This window comes from Rhinatrema bivittatum, chromosome 5 (genome assembly GCF_901001135.1).
Source record: "Rhinatrema bivittatum chromosome 5, aRhiBiv1.1, whole genome shotgun sequence".
NCBI classification, from domain to species: domain Eukaryota; kingdom Metazoa; phylum Chordata; class Amphibia; order Gymnophiona; family Rhinatrematidae; genus Rhinatrema; species Rhinatrema bivittatum.
The window spans coordinates 335,804,978-335,825,234 of NC_042619.1; the positions used below are offsets into that span (position 1 = coordinate 335,804,978).

A 20,257-nucleotide genomic window follows, 5' to 3' on the forward strand; every position below is an offset into this window, starting at 1 on the left:
GGCCTCCACAATGGATGAGACATCCCTGGCTGAAATGCGCACCAGGTTGGAGGTCGCATCCATGAGGAAGTATATTGCTGGTTCTAATGTTTCGATGGGCATAGTTGTGTTCCTGGCCTGTGACAAGCATGTGCGTGTCACCACGGCACAGCAGGCAGTGATCTGCAGTGACATAGCTGCTGCCTCAAATGACTGTTTAAAGATGGACTCCTGACGTTTGTCTTGGGCATTCTTGAGTGCCGTTCCTCTTTCGACTGGGATGGTGGTGAGCTTTGTAACTGCGCAGACCATGGCATCCTCTTTGGGAAACACTAGGAGTTCTTTGGCTGAGGGTTCCAGTGGATATAGGGTTTCTAGGGCCCATCTTCCCTTGAAACTGGCCTCCGGGGCATTCCATTCTTGGTCGATCAGCTGTTGGACGGCTTGTAGCAATGGGATATGGTGCGAGGCCTGATGGAGCCCGACCAGAAGAGGGTTTGTCTTTGGCTCCGCTGAGGCGCTTGTGTCTGGGATGGCCAGCTCCCTCAGGCTCCCGGACACAAGGTCTGGTAGTTCATCTTTGGAGAAGAAACACATCATGGTTCAGTATGGTTCCGTTCCTGGAGGGATTTCCCCTTCCTCCAGGGAGTCTTGGTCTTCCTCCGAGGTGTCCGTGTCCCCTAAGGTTAGGCTTTTGTCCGAGGGAGGCACGTCCCTGGGAGACCGAGAAGGGCCTGGGAGGTTTGGGTCCTCTAGTGGAGGCTGTGGCATCTGTGGTGCCGATTGCGCCTGGACAAAGGTTTGCAGACCTTTAAAGAATTCCAGCCAGGAAAAGGTTCCTGGGTCTATATTGAACCCAGAGGCGTTCCCAGAGGGCCCCACCTGGAGGGCCAAGCTGGGGATAGAGAGGTCCGGGGTACTCTCAGTGGATCCGGATTCCTGTACTGGCTGGGGGGGGGGGGGAACCTTGCCCTGGTTCTCCCAGAGCCAATTCGCACTGTAGGCACAGGGCAGTTCCCTCTTCATGCTGCGCAGCTCTTATGTGGCAGGCTGGGCAGAGGGCTTGAGCTTTGGCTTTCTTGGCCGGTGGTGCCATGGTTTGCGCGTGTAGGGGCATTCAAACCCGGTCTGTGCGTTTATATGCACGTGCCGGGAGGCTTAGGTATGCGCTCTGGGTGCGCCGAGGGTGTGCGTACAGGCTGTGAAGATATGCTTACAGGCCAGTATGTGCGTGCGCCACTGTGTGATCAGCCGAACTTGTGCGCCCGGCGCTGTTGAGCATGGTGCTATGCGCCTGGCACCCTTGTGCACCTCACTGTGCGCACGGCACCTATGCGCGTGCCGCTGTGCGCACACGTATGTTATGCTCCCAGCTCGCCACTGTGCACACGGCTCAGTTAGGCGGACAGTATGGCGATCAAGGGGGGGGAATGGCGCCGGTGACCACGCAATTAAGATGGCGACTCCCCAGGAAGGTCTCCACGTGGGAAGACCCTCGAGCCGGATCGGGGTCTGGCCTGGACGGGGCTACTCAACCCAACGGGGCAGACGCCGACGGGCGATCTGTGCGGCCATCCGAGCCTCGGAGACCGGAGACTTAAGAATGTTTTCTACCTTACCTTGTCTCGGCGCTTCCCGGTCTCGTGCCGGGTGGTCTCCGGCTGTGGGGGGAGAGGGAAATACCTTCACTGTCTCGCTCGGTCTTGCACCCGCTGCCTCTCAGCCGCTCCCTCCTGGGAGCTAAGTCCATGCCAAGAACCAGCTGCCGGACCGAGGCTTACCTCTGAGGGATCTCGGAAATCATCTCAGGAATTCTCGACTGGGGGAGGGACCCTTAGGTATCACCGCAGGAGAGCGAGGCTTGTCTTGTAGAGGTAAGATTTTGAATTTTCTTTCTTTCTTCTTTGGTTTGGATTTCCTAACGCAGAGCAAGTGTGTGTAGAGTCCCAAACTGCTAAGGAGACGGAGAAATATTGAAGATCAGAGTTTCCTGCAGGGGTATATGTAGTGCTGACGTCAGATTGAAATCTGACTCCGTCTCCAACTATCAGGAGCACACTATACCCATTGGTCCTGAGTCCATCTGCTACACGCTAGAACATATGCTTTTTCCCTCCTCACTCTATACACAATATCCCATATTGACAAAACGAAATCAGGTTTGCAGAAATTTGTGCAAGTTAATTTTTAAAAAATAAAATATCACATTTGCATAAGTATTCATACCCTTTAGTCAGTAATTTGTTGAGGCACCTTTTGCAGCAATTATAGCCTCACGTCTTCTTGAATATGACACTACAATCTTTGCACACTTGGATTTAGAGATTTTCTCCCATTCTTCTCTGCAGATCTTCACAAGCTCTGTCAGGCTGGATGGGGAGAACCGACACACAGCTATTTTCCGGTCTCTCCAGACATGTTCGATCAGGTTCGTCCGGGCTCTAGCTGGGTCACTCAAGGACACTCACAGACTTGTTCTGAAGCCACTCCTGCTTTGTCTTGGTTTCTGTTGGAAGGTGACTCTTAGCCCCAGTCTGAGGTTCAGAGCACTCTGGAGCAGGTTTTTATTAAGGATCTCTCGCTACTTTGCTACATTCATAATTTCCTCAATCCTGACTCATTTTTCAGCTGCAGGAATTGGAAGACATCCCCACAGCATGATGCTGCCACCACCATGCTTCACCAAAGGGATGGTATTTACTAGGTGATGAGTGTGAGGCATCGAAGTGGAGGTTAAAATCTCCCATGATCATGATTGGAAGGTCTGTGTTGATGTGCTTCACTATGGATTCTATAAGGGGGGAGGCGTCTGCTTCTAATGATCCTGGAGGAGCATATACTAGCATTAATTGAAGTTGATTCGATTTGAATAAACCCAATTCCAGTTTGGAATCGGTCTTGATAGTATGTGAAGTTAGTCTGAGTTCTTTCTTAGTGGCTAGTAGCAGGCCGTCCCCTTGTTTTTTGTGTCTGTGGATTGAGAAAATGTCATATTTGTGAGTGGGTAGTTGGTTGATTAGGGCTATGTCTGAGTTTTTTAGCCAGGTTTCTGTGATGGCACAGATGTCAGGGTTAGAGTCCAGGAGATAGTCGTTGAGGATGTGAGTCTTTTTTTTTAGATATTGTGCGTTAAATAAGGTTACCGAGAGAAGGGTGAGACCTAGGAACTGGGTCAGGGGGGTGATCATAATTGGGATGAGGGATCTGGGAGTTCTTGTCGGTGGTTCTTGAAAAGAAAACATGCTGCGGTGGTGTCGGTAGTATCTGATCGGGATCTGCTGGGTAAGCATTTCTTCAGATGTTAGGTTTGTAATGGAAGGTGTGAGGCACTGCGCCTAAGAAGCTGGCGTAGGGGACCAGACACTATAAAAGCTGATAAAAGGTTGAAGTTCAAATGTTAAAGGGTATAGCTAGCTAATGCTGAAGGCAAGTCATATACCGTGAAGAGAGATCAGAGTAATGAGGGGCAAGCGAGAGGTAACTGTGGTCATCTGATCCTTTAGAAGGTTGCGGTAAAGGACTCGGTAGGGTAGGCGGGCTTACCACGCTGTGGGGGACCCCTTTATCTTCTCCTTCCCGTCTCGACGTTCCAGATCTGTCTTGATGGAAGGTCGAGGTGCTCCTACGAGGTTGCTGTCTCCCTATCCCAAGCTGTGCCAAGCAGTAGAAAGCAGGGGAGAGAGAAGGGTGAAGAGCTGCTCTGGGGGCTGCACGAAGGGGCGCACAAAGGGGCAGGCCCCTTTGTCGCGCTCCTTCGGCGCACGGCGCGCGATGCCGTACTGGTGGAGAAATTTAAAAGGCCTCAGGGCCTTGCTTGATTGGACGCAGTACTCCAGGAGCGGCGGCTCCTATTGGTGGATCCGTGGAGGGCCGGCTTAGGGGCGGGCCTTGCTGGGTGGATGGCGGCAGGACGGCGTTTAGTTGCCCCGCGATCGGCGGCAGAGCTACCGAGGGTAGGGCTGGAATTAAAGGGCCTTACCCCGGCGGGTCTGTGGCGCCGGTTGCGCAGGCCTCCCTCGACGCTTCCAAGCTGCGATCGCCGTAGAAGAGGTGCGCCGGACTGGTAGAGAAATTTAAAAGGCCTCAGGGCCTTGCTTGATTGGACGCAGTACTCCGGGAGCGGCGGCTCCTATTGGTGGATCTGTGGAGGGCCAGCTTAGGGGCGGGCCTTGCTGGGTGGATGGCGGCAGGACGGCGCTTAGTTGCCCCACGATTGGCGGCAGAGCTACAGAGGGTAGGGCTGGAATTAAAGGGCCTTACCCCTTATAAAAATAATTATTTTTGTTTAAAATGACACAAGGAAAAGATACGTATTCTGTCTGAACAGAAATTGCATAAATAGTAAACATCCCACACCAAAACAGCACCAATTTCCAGCACTTAAACAGTAACCACCTTATCTAAGAAAAGGCATCACTGAAAATATTACACCAGACCTTAATTAGGAAAACAGACCAAGTCAGGCTGCTATAGAGCCCTACACAGAAACTACACGCCAGGAGAAAACCTCACCTAAATCACATGTGCTGACCCTCAACTAACAAACAATAAAGAGACCAAAAAGCATACCGTATTTTTCGCTCCATAAGACGCACTTTTTTTCCCCCAAAAGTGGGGGGAAAATGTATGTGCGTCTTATGGAGCGAATATAAAAAAAAAACCAACACAAAAATCTAACAAACCCCCACCCTCCTGACTCCCCCAAGACCTGCCGACTTAATTTACTGCAACCCCCCACCCTCCTGACCCCCCCAAGACCTGCCAAACGTCCCTGGTGGTCCAGCGGGGGTCCAGGAGCGGTCCGGGAACGATCTGCTGGGCGTGGGCCGTCGGCTGCCAGTAATCAAAATGGCGCCGACGGCCCTTTGCCCTCACTATGTCACTGGGACCGACCGCTGCTATTGGTTGGTCTCAGTGACATAGTGAGGGCAAAGGGCCGTCGGCGCCATTTTGATTACTGGCAGCCGACGGCCCACGCCCAGGAGATCGTTCCCGGACCGCTCCTGGACCACCAGGGACGTTTGGCAGGTCTTGGGGGGGTCAGGAGGGTGGGGGGTTGCAGTAAATTAAGTCGGCAGGTCTTGGGGGGGTCAGGAGGGTGGGGGTTGTTAATTTAAAGGGTTGGGATGGGGTTTTTTTGGGGCGGGGGGAGAGGGGTTCCCAGAGAAAGAAAAGTTTTCTGATCTGGGGAGTGGACCGAAATGGCCCTCCCCAGACCCGAAAACAAAATGGGGAGAAAAAAAAAAAGCTATGCACTCCCCTAATTTGCTCCATAAGACGCCCAGACGCAGAGCCGGTTTAACACAAAATTTTTTTTTTTTTAAATTTTCCCCCTCTGAATCCTAGGTGCGTCTTATGGTCAGGTGCGTTTTATGGAGCGAAAAATACGGTAACTAGAAGCATGCAGAAAAAACTGAATTGGAAACTGCAACAAGCCAGAGTCTCTGTATGCAGAGTAATAAAGGAAAAAATAAACATCACCCATCCTTATAAAACAAATCAAGAAATATAAAATCAGCAGCAGTAAAACCATGCTAACAAAAAGAACAGTTTATTTCAAAATAGCTGATGAGTGGAATATCTAATAATTAAAACCTCATATAAAAAATTTCTAGATATCAATAAAATATTTCAAAATAGCAGACACAAAGACCCAGTAATGAAAAATAAGGATACAAACATTTTTTTGCTCTGCATACCTGGGAGCATTTGATATCCAGGTGTCCTGAGATAGCGGGGGGCGGGAAGAAGAGACCATGCCGGTGCCGCTGACTCCAGCTGTTCTGCGGTGTTCCGCCCGAGCTGACAGCATTTTAAGCCTGGGCGGAGGAGGACCGGGGAGCAGCTGGGTCAGCGGGGGACCAGGAAGTGTGGCGACACACCTGCGTGCTCTTGGCGACACACCAGTTGAGAACCACTGATCTAGTGTATATTAGAAGGTAGATATTCAGGGAAAGATGATAAAAGTGAGTTTTAGGAGCTGTAAGGAAAGGAAGGAGATGGGGTGCACTGGAGCTGATCTTACAAAAGGGTTCCTTTTAATGAGGGCTTTCATCAATTATGTTCTGTCCTCCTCATAACTACCTTGTGTATATTCCTCCTGGAATGTTGCAGAGCTTCAATGCTGTTCACACCAGCAAAAGAATGGCCCTTTTCCAACACCATGGCTGGAGACAGTCTTACCACACTGGTCAACAGGACAGAACAAGACAATCTCTTTGTCTTGCAAAAACAAGAGAGACTTAAAAACCACCAGAGCCAGATCAGTAAAGGAACCTGTAACAGAAAGAAAGAATTATTTACCAGACAGAATCTAAGTAACTACAGAGTCATAACCTCAGGCCCCCCCACAAATAGTTTTTATCAGCCTCACAGGAGAACCCATTATCTCATGGCCAGGTCCCTAAGGGCGGCACCCCCCCCCCCCCCCCACCACCACATGGGGACAACAATCCACTCAAGTACAGCATTCCAGGCTACCACACCTATCCAAGCTCAATCCCAAAGCCAGAGTTCCTTCTAAATTCCTATATCCCTCCCCAACGACAACAATCACCTCAGGGCCAGGTGTCCAATTAGAACCTCATATCCCTTCCTGAGGAAAAGGTTTCCTTCAAGTCAAGATTTCAGTCCCCAACGCAGAATCCTCAAACAACAATTCCCCAAGGGAATTACCTGAGCACAATAATTCCCTCAGAACTGGAGCACCTCTTCAAAGAGCTTCACATCCTTGACGGAGGATAACAATCCCCTCAGAACCCCACATTTTTCCACAACAGAAATATCCCTTCATAGTTAGAGCCTCAGCCCCAAACAAAAATATTCCTTCAATACCAGATTCCCAGAACCCTCCCCTAGGGATAATATTCCCCTTACAGTCAAGGTTAGCCAAGGTCCCAACCCAGAAACTTCCTCACCCCGCCGCTATCCCCCCAATTCTCACCACATTTGATACAATATGCTCCAGAGTCCAGCTTGTCCTACGGAACCAGTTACCATTAGCACCAGAGTCCTCTCCCCGCTGTTCCCCAAATCCAGAGCACCATGAACCCCCCAGAATCAAGGCCAACCACCACAAGAAAATGTCCAAATACTCTCCCAAGGGCCAGAGCTGACAGCACAAGCATTAATACCCTGGAAAACCCTCAGCTGCCTAAAGGCCATAGCTCTACCCTACAGTTTCTGCGAGCCAGAGGCCAACATCACTACTCTCTCACCCCACCCCACAAGTTCAATCTAACAGTCACATACCATGATGCTCCAAATTCAGTGAACCCTATAAGCCAGAACCCTGCCCACCCCAACAGAAGTCCATAACAAATGGTTAAATGGCATGAGATTTGTGCTTCTCATTTCCTCATTCAGTGTTTTCACAGCACAGACAAGCAATGAGCCCCAAGAACTATGCAGGCACACACTACCTAATGTGCTCTCATACCGCAGGCAAGAACTATTTGCCCGACTCAAGTCAGACACTTCATCATCCAAACCTGAAAAGGGCCAGGCAGACACTTCACCCTCTCACATCGCCATCTAAGGAGCTCTCTCCCATGCCCCACAGGCAAGAGTGCCTCCACCAACTCAGGAAAAGTTTCCATCTCCAATCAGCAATAGAGTGCACTAATCAAGATTCTCTGTGGGGATGGGAAATCATCTATAAGAACACATTTATAAAATTATATTTTATAAATGTAGAGCTACAAAGCAATTTCTCCATGGACCACGCAGCACGAAAATTCAATGCAGCCACTCCCAAGTGATAAGGAATAAGATGCATTCTTTATTCAGCTGAAAAGTTTTCAGATTGGCTTCTCTCTCCCACACACTCTCCTCAGGGGCAAAGATGCATAGAGGCTGATACACAAGCACACAGAAAAAGGTTGAGAAACAGACACCGGCCTGATCCAATCCTGGATTTGCTCCACTGCCATTAGCAATGGTAACATGGAATAGACTTAGTTTTTGGGTACTTGCCAGGTTCTTATGGCCTGGATTGGCCAATGTTGGAAACAGGATGCTGGGCTTGAAGGACCCTTGGTCTGACCCAGTATGGCATTTTCTTATGTTCTTATGCCCGCCCAAGACCATGCCACCTCCAACAGGTAAGCCACGGCATGGCAAGGGCCCATGAGTGGCCAAAATTCCTCTTTAGACATGGCTAGACCACTACCTTTAATTCGAGCACAGGGATGGCCTCCTTATAGAGTTCCTGTGCCGTCTAGATGGAAGAAAATGGATCCACCAATACTAATGTAATGAAAAACAATTGGTGTGCCTGCTGTGTGGTTTCCCCATCCGTTGCAAGTGCTGGCTGTCTGCTGCGGGGTGCCATCTCTTATCATCGGCTGCCTGCTGCTGTCTCATCCTGGGCCTCCTTCCTCCATGCTGCTGTTTCTCGTCCTGGGCCTCCTTCCTCCATGCTGCTGTGTCTTGCGCTGCAGCGACACCTTGTCATTCTTCACTGTGGATCCATAAAGGCTAGAGGATGGGAATGAAGAGAAGAGCCATGGGGGTGGCTTACTGGAATGGAGGCTACTACCTGGTGATTACTACCCTTACTCAATAAGCCTTCACACGGTTAATGCAACTCCAACATTGCTCTCTGCTTCAACAGCAAGGGGAAATGTGGAAAAGACTATTTGCATTCAGATAACAACCAACAAGGACTGAACACAATCTGGGTAAACAAATAAGCGTGGGGATAGCTTGCTTATTACAGCGGTTACTACCCTAAACCAATTAAGCCTGATACACCACTTTTGAATGCATATACAGCATTGCTCTCTGCTTAAACAGCAGGGATAAATGTGGAAAAGAGAATTTACATTCAGACAACATCCAAAGAGGCATTGATCTGTGCAGTCTGGGTAAACAAGCATCAGGGTAACTTGCTGATGCAGCGGTTACTACCCTTAACCATTAAGCCTTATGCTCACCTTTGATGCAACTCCAACATTACTCTCTGCATCGATGGCAGGAAAATTGAAACAAACAGTTACCAACAAGGGCCCTGAACTTGGTGGTTGGTGAAACAGATAAGTATGGGAAAATAAGTGTGGGAGCTTGCTGGGCAGACTGGATGGGCCGATTGGTCTTTTTCTGCCGTCATTTCCATGTTTCTCCTGCTGTCTACATGCTGAACTGTCTACTTGTTCTCCTGCTGCCTTGACTCTCAGACTGTCCCCTTTCAGTGCACTCTTTCAACATGCCGCCCTAGGCTAAGGTGTCATGGCGGTGTCAGGCCTGGGACACATTGCCATAGTCCCGTCCTGAAAAAGGAGCAGTTTTACTGTGATGCACACAGATTCCCACAGCTGGATGATGTGCTTTGTGCGGGCTTCCACCCTGCGGACTTCTTAACACATAGTCTGGCACTATTTTGGACTGTAGAGCAACACAGAGCTTCTCCCTCTTCCCACATTAGCAGGTAATGCTTTACTAAAAGTAGCATACTGGAGGCTGCCCTGTGTATACTAAAACAAGCAGCCATGGTGCTACTGTCACAGGTATTAGTGCTCTTCTTCCAAAACTCCTACCTCACACTGAACACTCATAACAACATAAGAACATAAGAAATTGCCATGCTGGGTCAGACCAATGGTCCATCAAGCCCAGCATCCCGTTTCCAACAGAGGCCAAACCAGGCCACAAGAACTTGGCAATTATCCAAACACTAAGAAGATCCCATGCTACTGATGCAATTAATAGCAGTGGCTATTCCCTAAGTAAACTTCATTGGCCCCTTAGGCACAACTGTCTGGCCACAGCCTTTGTCCATAGGGATGGACAAGTTGGCATGTCAGAGATGCTAGCCTGTATTGTGCTGGCTCTTTGACATCTATGCACCAATTCATGACCCTCCTGGACCACATGAGAGTGTTGCAACATACACCACCATTGCTCAACCTGCACATGTGTGTGGCCCAGTGGACGCTATACTCACAATGGAGCCTGGCGTCCATGAGTGTCTTCCATATTTGGGATGTCAGGTATCCCGTTACCCAGCCCCTCTTTGTATGGGAGCATATGCCCTTGTTGGAGAGGCCACACCCTAATCAGGTACTGTACGTATAGCACAATTGGGCTATTGTGACTTCTATCTGAGTTAGGGAAGGCACGCAGACGCTATATGTACAGCAGTTCTCAATACTAATCAGCAAGCTCTGTACACCATAGACTCCTTGTCACATCGGCCTATCAGGTATGCCAGCTCTATGTGGGCTGCTCATGTGCACAAGCCTGAATTCCTCATGCCAGACAAGCTCATAGCTACGTGGCAGCACCAAGAGCATGTTCGCACAGTCTCCGTAACAATGGTCGGAACAGTCGTTGCTGATCTGGCCCTGGTTCCACTGCACAGACATGCTATTAGGCATTGTGTACCTTGCAGGCAGTACAAGCAGAGTAGTGGACAGCAGGATCCGACAATAACCTGCCACATAGAGTAGGATGAAGTCAGCTAGTTTTGCCAACATCTAACACCTGAGGGAGTAGTGCTACATGAAGTATTTGGCCAGGAACATCAGATTTGTGGAAGCAACCACCTGTGCTGGCTGGCTCTGTGAGCTTCAAGCATTATCGACCTTTTCGCCATGGAAATCCTTTATATATCATACGGTGCTTTTTGTCACCTCGGATAAGTTCATTTCTCAGGGGCAGCATCTTCTATAGGACTCCGTTGGAACAAGGCAAACATACTCTCTACAGGCTCACTGTAAGTGTGCTGTACCCTTTAACCTGCAATGGCTACGGTGCACTGGCATTCCACAGTACTCATTCTATCCTATGATAACAACAGATTATGGTTTGCTGGGGCCAGCACACACTGTTCAGCAACTTATCACACTGTGACACCTTTGGCTGAGAGTTAGGAGGGCGTCCACTCAGAGGATGCCTCAACAGGCACAGTGTTAGAGCCATGGCAGCCTCATGGCCTACTTCCCTACATCACACTTTTAGAATAGATCCCCGTGCACAACATGCTTTACATTATACACATTTGGTGTACACGTCAGGCTACATAGGCTTCTACACTATCACTGTTCCTTATGCCTGTCTGTCCCCTGTTTATTCTGCCCTGCTTAAGAAGGGCAATCTTTACACCTATAGACCACTGTACAGCTTCATGCAGCTTCCCTTTAAGGCACAAGCACATCAGTTGTACAGCTTATCAAATGATGAGGTGCTTGCTGATGACAATAGTCAAGGGCACACTATGGCCCTTGGGAAGCTGACATGTGTGTGGACTCCCATGTGGCTGCTCATTGCAGACTGCACAGTTTATTACTGATATCAACTGACATGGTATGACAGATGCATGTTAGTGCTGCAGAAAAAGGAGCACCACCCACACAGAGTATGGGTGCTCCATACTGGTGTGCTCAGAGTCTTTCTGACTGCTGGTTTCTGTTTGAGGAATGAACAGGACCATTCATGGGCAGGTTCCTATTGTCTTGCTTGACATGCTCACTGTGCCCTTCAAAGAATGGAAAAGTTTTCAGTTACGCTTTCCCTGACGGACTCCATCAGATTGTCTCCCATCTGTGACCACAACCCTGATTAGCATGTAGAACGTGTTAGAGGTCAACGCTTTCAGGTCATGAACAGAACCTCTCACTACACTACATGCAATCATGTGTTGCCATTGGATTATCTGTCCCTCAACACAGCTGTTGATATTAAGGCCATCATCAAGGTGTGCAGGTTACCCAAACCTGACCAATGGGGAAGTACCCAAAATACTGCTACTTTCACATCTGACCTTATACTATTACTGAAGACATGAAGCCTAATGACTAACATACTGTACTTATATTAAGTTAGCATATGCATGTTATATGTGAACATGAGCACCTAAGCACCTCAGCCCTTGAAAAAAGCCAACATAGAAATGGTGAATGTAAGGCTTGCCAAACCAAAAGGCAAGTTTTTAATGCAGTTCTAGCCATGTCCATTTAATTCCACATCACTGGTGCAATGTTTACAGACAGATATCACTCCATTAAATGAGCTTCAATATCGTTTTGTGCCTAGCCATTAGTTATACAACCCAGACTACATATCTATGCAAATGCTTTGATGGAGGGGGTGAAGAATGTGAGTGAAATGCACACAGTAAATGATCAAGGCAGCCATAGTACAGCATTTCACAGTAAGAAATGTCACATATATTTCCAGTATGGAGTACATGTCTGTATCCAAGCTGAAACTCCTTATTATGGCCCATGTGAATGCACGTTTTACTAGTTTGTGCAAACCTGCTCTGGCTCACCCCACTTTTACTGCAAATGTCGACTACAAGCCGACATGAAAAAAATTCAAAACCGATCTTAAAACATGGCTTTTTAGTTGTGCTTATGCAGCTTCTAACTAAAGATCTTCATTTATTGTTTTAAGAATTTTATACTTTTATTGGTTTATTTATACAATGTACTTAATTTTTATACAATTGTGCTTCCTTTAGATTTAGATTTTTTATTTTAATTATCTTAATTTAGAATTACTTATTTCATTATTGTATTTTATTGACAATTTTATGTTTCATGTTATGCGATTGTAAACCATCATGATGGATACTCTGATACGACGGTATATAAAATGTAATAAACTAGAAATGGGTCAACGATACTCATGCATGCACAATGATTCTGTATAGCAGCTTGCAGGAAACAGAGCCATGTGCATGCCACACCATAGAATACTGTAATTTCACGTAGGTGCTGTTACGAAGGACGAAATCCGGAAGTGGATCCTTAGGCCGACTGACCCGAGGGGGCAGTCGGGAGGCAGAACTCCCACTGGGCAGATGGAGCTTCACCTGGAAACCCGTGACTCCTCCAGAGGAGCTGTGGGAGCCCGGGTCGCTAGGACTTAGGAGTCTTCGCCCTGGAAGCCCGAGGTCCCCCCGGGAGGAGCCCGTAGGGACCCGGACCGCTGGGACTTAGGCGAGGACGGAGAAGCCCAGGAGTGGAATACGAACCGGAGTCTAGGCAGGCTGAAGTCAAGCAGGAATCGGAGTCACGGACCGGAGTCAAGGCAGGCTGAAGACAAGCAGGAATCGGAGTCACGGACCGGAGTCTAGGCAGGCTGAAGTCAAGCAGGAATCGGAGTCACGGACCGGAGTCAAGGCAGGCTGAAGACAAGCAGGAATCGGAGTCACGGACCGGAGTCAAGGCAGGCTGAAGACAAGCAGGAATCCAGGAACCAGGCAGGAATCAAGCAGGCAGGCAGGCAGGCAATCAGCGGGGAACAGGAACGACGGCAACTAGCTCTTCAAAGAAGGAACCTCGTTGCAAGGCACTTGGGTGAGGAAAGAGCCCGGTTTAAATCCCCCGGTCGGCGTCTGACGTCACGGGGGGCGTGTCAGCACATCCGGGTGCTGACAGCACAAAACGCTGCCCTTCGCGCGCGCGTTCCCTCGCCGAGGGGAGGAGTCTCCGGCGACGTCTCCCTCGTGGAGACGCCGCTGCCAAGCCGCGTGGAGGGCCCCGAACCCGGCGGTTCGCAGCGCGGGTGAGAGAGGTAAGCTCCCGGTCACTAGTCTAGTGACTGGGATCGTAACAGTACCCCCCCTCTTACGCCCCCTCCGAAGAGGACCGGCCTTCCCGGGATTGTCCAAATGAAACTGTGTCAACAATGACTTATCCAAAATATTACGGGCAGGTTCCCAGGAGTCCTCCTCTGGACCGCAACCCTCCCAGGACAGTAGATACTCCCATCGACGGTTAGCGAAGCGCACATCCCGAACTTCATGAACTTGGTACACAGGTTCCCCAGGAGAGGAAGCAGAAACATCATCTGGAGTAGGCCGATGAAAACGTGAGTATACTACTGGTTTCAGGAGGGAGACATGAAACACATTGTGAACTCTCAGACGAGACGGGAGGCGTAACCTGTATGATACCATGCCAATTCGTTCTGCCACGGAGAAAGGACCACAGAACCTGGGTTTTAACTTGTGACTGTGGCCTGGGAAGCGCAGGTTCTTGGTGCTCAGCCAAACCTTAGTACCAGGGACCAATTCTGGCGCAGAACGCCGATGACGATCTGCCACTGTACGAGTTCTCTGAGCTGCCATCGATAGTCGCTGCTGAAGGACTTTCCAGAGTCGATGGAGCTGGGAAGCTATAGACTGAACCGCTGGTGAGGGAACCTCCAAGGGAAGCGGTATTGGAGGCTGAAGATGTCTTCCAAAGACGACTTGGAACGGAGTATGACCCGTAACGGAGTGTTGGTGATTGTTGTACGCAAATTCAGCCCAAGGCAATAGAGAGACCCAATTATCCCTCTTTTCGGTGATGAAGCTGCGAAGAAACAATTTGAGTGACCGGTTCATACGCTCCGTTTGCCCATTACTTTGGGGGTGGAAAGCGGTAGATAGATTTAGCTGCACTCCAAACTTCTTGCAGATAGCACGCCAATAGCGCGCCGTGAACTGTGAACCACGATCCGACACGATACTCTGTGGAAGACCATGTGCTCGGAAGATGTGCAGAATAAAGAGACGTGCCAACTCCGGGGCCGATGGAAGTTTGGGCAGCGGTACCAGATGGACCATCTTGGAGAACCGGTCCACCGTGACCCAGATCACCGTATGTCCCTCCGACGGAGGCAGATCCACCACGAAATCCATGGCGATGTGGGTCCAGGGTTCGGCAGGAATAGGCAGAGGCTGCAGCAGACCCCAAGGACGTCCAACCAGCGGCTTTTGTCTGGCACAAACGGGGCACGAAGCCACATATTCGTGTATGTCCTGTCGTACTCGGGGCCACCAGTAGTACCGATTCAAAAGTGTCAAAGTTCTCCCTTGACCGGCATGACCTCCCGAAAGGGAGTCGTGGGCCCATTCCAGCACCCTCCTCCTATCTCGGCGAGGAACAATTACTTTGTCGGTTGAGGAAATACCGGTGCCTGCAAGGGAAACTTTAGCTGGATCGATGATATACTGTGGAGGATCATCTTCCTCCTCAAGGATGGAGTTCCGAGACAATGCATCAGCACAAACGTTCTTAGTAGCCGGACGGTACTTAAGGATGAAATCGAATCGGCTGAAAAATAGAGACCAACGAGCCTGCCTTGGGTTAAGGCGTTGGGCTTGTGATAAGAATTCCAAATTCTTATGATCGGTATACACCGTGACCTGATGTTGGGCTCCCTCCAGCCATTGCCTCCATTCTTCGAAAGCCAGCTTAATGGCCAGGAGCTCCTTATCGCCGATCCCGTAGTTGTTCTCGGCTGGTGTAAACTTCTTAGAGAAAAAGGAGCAAGGTAGCAATTGACCAGATGCAGAATGCTGAGACAAAACTGCTCCTACCGCCACACTGGAAGCATCTACCTCCACTACGAAAGGGCGTAACGGGTCCGGATGGCGGAGGCAAGTCTCTTGCAGAAACGCATCTTTCAAATCTTGGAAAGCTTTGCAAGCCCCCGGAGTCCAGTGTTGTGTGTCTGCTCCTTTTTTAGTCAGAGCGGTCAGAGGTGCCACTAATCGTGAATATCCGGGTATGAAGTGCCTGTAAAAGTTTGCAAAACCTAAAAAACGTTGTAATGCCTTTAGGCCCACAGGTTGAGGCCACTTCTTGATGGCGGAGACTTTTTCGGGGTCCATGCTGAATCCGGTGGCGGATACAATATACCCAAGAAAGGGCAACGAGTCCCGCTCAAAGATACATTTCTCCAATTTGGCGTAGAGCTGATGCTCTCGGAGGATTTGGAGTACTTGTCGGATTTGACTACGATGCGTATCCAAATCTCGTGAAAAGATAAGAACGTCATCCAAGTATACAATAACGCAGGAGTTGAGCAACTCCCTGAGTACCTCATTCATGAGGTGCTGGAATACTGCTGGCGCATTGCATAGACCAAAGGGCATAACCAGATACTCGTAGTGTCCGTCCCGGGTATTGAAAGCGGTTTTCCACTCGTCGCCGGGACGGATACGCACCAGGTTATAGGCCCCCCTTAAGTCCAGCTTAGTAAACACCCGAGCCCCCTGAAGCTTGTCCAGTAGCTCGGGAATCAGTGGCAACGGATACCGGTCCTTCTTGGTGATAGCATTTAAGCCCCGGTAATCAATGCAAGGGCGTAAGGAACCGTCCTTTTTAGCGACAAAGAAGAATCCGGCCCCGGCAGGTGATTTGGATGCACGGATGAATCCTTTGGCGAGATTCTCCTTAATATAATCGGACATAGCTCTTGTTTCGGGCAGAGAGAGGGGGTACACCCTACCTCGTGGCGGAGTCGTATCAGGGAGCAGCTCAATAGAGCAATCGAAAGGACGATGGTGAGGTAATAATTCCGCCTTGTCCTTGGAAAACACGTCAGAGAAGTCGTTGTACTGGTCAGGAAGTTTCAACCCAGCATGAGCCAAGGGGATAGGCGGAACCACCGTGGCCTTGATGCAATGCTGTAGGCAATGAGAACGCCACTGTGCGATTTGCAGGTCATCCCAGCGAATCACGGGTGAGTGAAGTTGTAACCAGGGCAGACCCAAAACTATGGGATATACAGACTTCTCCAATACCAGGAAAGAGATCTCTTCTTCATGTAACAGCCCAGTGCGAAGGAAGATCGGAGTGGTGACAAGAGAGATACTGCCCGGTAAAGGTGTTCCTTGAATAGAGGTAATGCAGAGAGGTGGGTCACGGGGAACTGTGTCCAAGTGAAGCTTTTGTACCAGCTCTCGAGTGATAAAGTTACCCCCAGCCCCGGAGTCAATCAAGGCCTGAGTAGAAAAAGTGTCCTCTGAGAACCTCAGAGTTACAGGCACAGTACATTGAGGAGCAGCGTTGAAACCGCCCAGGAGGTACTCCTCCTTCCTTCCTAGGCGTGGGCGTTTCCCGGCCGTTCCTTACATTGGGAAAGGAAATGCCCCTTACCACCGCAGTAAAGACACAACCCCAGTGTCCGCCGGCGGCGTTTCTCTTCTTCAGTTAGGGAAGTGCGTCCTAACTGCATAGGTTCTTCAGCAGAAGCCTCGGCCGAGGCGACCGACGACCTGGGCATCGGAGTGAGCGGTCTCGAGAATGCCGGAGCTAGCGGGGACAGGCGTCTCGGAGGGCGTACTTCCCGAGCTCTCTGTTGCAAACGTAGGTCGATACGTCCAGCTAGCTCTATGAGTGAGTCTAATCCTTCGGGAAGGTCCCGGGCGGCTAGTACGTCCTTGATCCGACCAGCCAATCCTTCAAGGAAAATTCCCCGAAGAGCATCGTCACGCCAACCCACCTCAAGAGCGAGGGTGCGGAACTCCAAGGCATACTCGGCCAGAGTACGGCCCCCTTGCCGGAGTTGCAATAATTCCGATGTGGCAGAGGTCTGACGGGCTGGCTCGTCGAAGGCTGCACGAAACCCAGCCACAAAGAGATCCAAATTGGTGAGAGTAGGATCACTTTTCTCCCACATCGGTGAAGCCCAGTGCAGAGCCTTCCCATCCAGTAGGGAAAAAATATAAGCGACCTTGACAGAATCCGTAGGGAACTGATTCGGAAGCAAGGCAAATCGCACGAAACACTGATTCAAAAACCCGCGACACCCCTTGGCGTCTCCAGCGTAGCGTGAAGGAGCAGGCAGCTGTGTAGGCGTCTGGAGCGTAACTACCGGCGTAGGTGCGACCACAGGAACTGGTGCCGGAGGTTCTGCGTCCATACGGGTAGCCATTCGCTCCACCGTGGCCACCAGGGAATCCAGAACCTGTTGTTGTTGTACCAGGCGCTGAGCCAGGCCCGGAATGGCCTGGAGACCAGCGAGATCCGCCGGATCCATGGCCTTGCAAACTGTTACGAAGGACGAAATCCGGAAGTGGATCCTTAGGCCGACTGACCCGAGGGGGCAGTCGGGAGGCAGAACTCCCACTGGGCAGATGGAGCTTCACCTGGAAACCCGTGACTCCTCCAGAGGAGCTGTGGGAGCCCGGGTCGCTAGGACTTAGGAGTCTTCACCCTGGAAGCCCGAGGTCCCCCCGGGAGGAGCCTGTAGGGACCCGGACCGCTGGGACTTAGGCGAGGACGGAGAAGCCCAGGAGTGGAATACGAACCGGAGTCTAGGCAGGCTGAAGTCAAGCAGGAATCGGAGTCACGGACCGGAGTCAAGGCAGGCTGAAGACAAGCAGGAATCGGAGTCACGGACCGGAGTCAAGGCAGGCTGAAGACAAGCAGGAATCGGAGTCACGGACCGGAGTCAAGGCAGGCTGAAGACAAGCAGGAATCCAGGAACCAGGCAGGAATCAAGCAGGCAGGCAGGCAGGCAATCAGCGGGGAACAGGAACGACGGCAACTAGCTCTTCAAAGAAGGAACCTCGTTGCAAGGCACTTGGGTGAGGAAAGAGCCCGGTTTAAATCCCCTGGTCGGCGTCTGACGTCACGGGGGGCGTGTCAGCACATCCGGGTGCTGACAGCACAAAACGCTGCCCTGCGCGCGCGTTCCCTCGCCGAGGGGAGGAGTCTCCGGCGACGTCTCCCTCGTGGAGACGCCGCTGCCAAGCCGCGTGGAGGGCCCCGAACCCGGCGGTTCGCAGCGCGGGTGAGAGAGGTAAGCTCCCGGTCACTAGTCTAGTGACTGGGATCGTAACAGGTGCAATTAAAGAACATGGCCAGATTTAGAATGTTCTGAAAACCACTGACCTTCACACAAGTATATGGAGCAGCAGAAGCTGATTATTGTCACGGACATTAAGGAGGCATTATGATGTGTTAGGCTTCCAATGTGTTCCCTGGTTAACATTGCTGTGTATTGAGTATATGCTGGCCAGGCCCTCACACATACCACCTGTAGAGTGAAAGGTTGTCATTGTAGTTGCAAGCCACAGAAGACAATGATATTGAGGCTTCATTTATCTCAGCCTAGTGAAGGTGCACGTGAGTCAGTATGCCTCATTAGCCACAATGACCTAGTATATGACAGTAATGTCATTGGTGAGAGAGAGACAGAGGTAATGGCCCTAAAATGTACACAAGTATGATCCTTTCTTTTCTGCTGAAAGATATGAGAGCTGTCATTGTGCTATGACTGATTAAGTGAACGGTGTACACTACTTTGCCCACTGCTGTTAAGAACATAAGAAATTGCTATGCTGGGTCAGACCAAGGGTCCATCAAGCCCAGCATCCTGTTTCCAACAGAGGCCAAACCAGGCCACAAGAACCTGGCAATTACCCAAACACTAAGAAGATCCCATGCTACTGATGCAATTAATAACAGCGGCTATTCCCTAACAGGTCGATACAGTAAAGTGTGCTCCGTCGGAGCGCACTGTCAGCCTGCTCTGGACGCGTGTTTTCCCTTACCCCTTATTCAGTAAGGGGAGGAAAACACGCGGCCCACCCGCGGCACCTAATAGCGCCCTCAACATGCAAATGCATGTTGATGGCCCTATTAGGTATGCGCGCGGGATCCAGTAAGTAAAATGTGCAGCCAAGCCGCACATTTTACTCTAAGAAATTAGCGCCGACCTAATTTCTTCCGGCGCCAGGAAAGTGCACAGAAAAGCAGTAAAAACTGCTTTTCTGTGCACCCTCCGACTTAATATCATAGCGATATTAAGTCGGAGGTCCCGAAAGTAAAAAAAAGTTAAAAAAAATAAATAAAAATTTGAATTCGGCCCGCGGCTGTCGGGCCGAAAACCGGACGCTCAATTTTGCCGGCGTCCGGTTTCCGAGCCCGTGGCTGTCAGCGGGCTCGAGAACCGACGCCGGCAAAATTGAGCGTCGGCTGTCAAACCCACTGACAGCCGACACTCCTGACAAAAAGGAGGCGCTAGGGACGCGCTAGTGTCCCTAGCGCCTCCTTTTCCCCGTTTTTCCCGCGTCACCTAATTTAAATACTGAATCGCCCGCACCAGCGAAGGGCTGGTGCGCGCGCCGGGAGAGCGGGCGTTCGTCCGCTCTCCCGCGGTCTTACAGTATCGACCTGTAAGTAAACTTGATTAATAGCCGTTAATGGACTTCTCCTCCAAGAACTTATCCAAACCTTTTTTGAACCCAGCTACACTAACTACATCCTCTGGCAACAAATTCCAGAGCTTTATTATGCACTGAGTGAAAAATAATTTTCTCCGATTAGTCTTAAATGTGCTACTTGCTAACTTCATGGAATGCCCCCTAGTCCTTCTATTATTTGAAAGTGTAAATAAGCAAGTCACATCTATTCGTTCAAGACCTCTCATGATCTTAAAGACCTCTATCATATCCCCCCCTCGGCCATGTCTTCTCCAAGCTGAACAGCCCTAACCTCTTCAGCCTTTCCTCATAGGGGAGCTGTTCCATCCCCTTTATCATTTTGGTTGC

The 20,257-nt window shown here is 50.2% G+C and overlaps 1 protein-coding gene across 3 annotated transcripts in view; it reads right to left on the reverse strand.

Moving 5' to 3' along the window:
- Positions 1–20,257, reverse strand: part of GPAT2 (glycerol-3-phosphate acyltransferase 2, mitochondrial) — a 462,570-nt gene that overhangs the window by 424,867 nt on the left and 17,446 nt on the right. For all 3 annotated transcript variants that reach the window (XM_029604447.1, XM_029604446.1, XM_029604448.1), the window contains exon 2: positions 6,064–6,255. In XM_029604447.1, coding sequence (XP_029460307.1) covers positions 6,064–6,144 — 81 coding nt within the window. In that variant the 5' untranslated portion in view covers positions 6,145–6,255. The remainder of the gene's footprint in view (positions 1–6,063; positions 6,256–20,257) is intronic.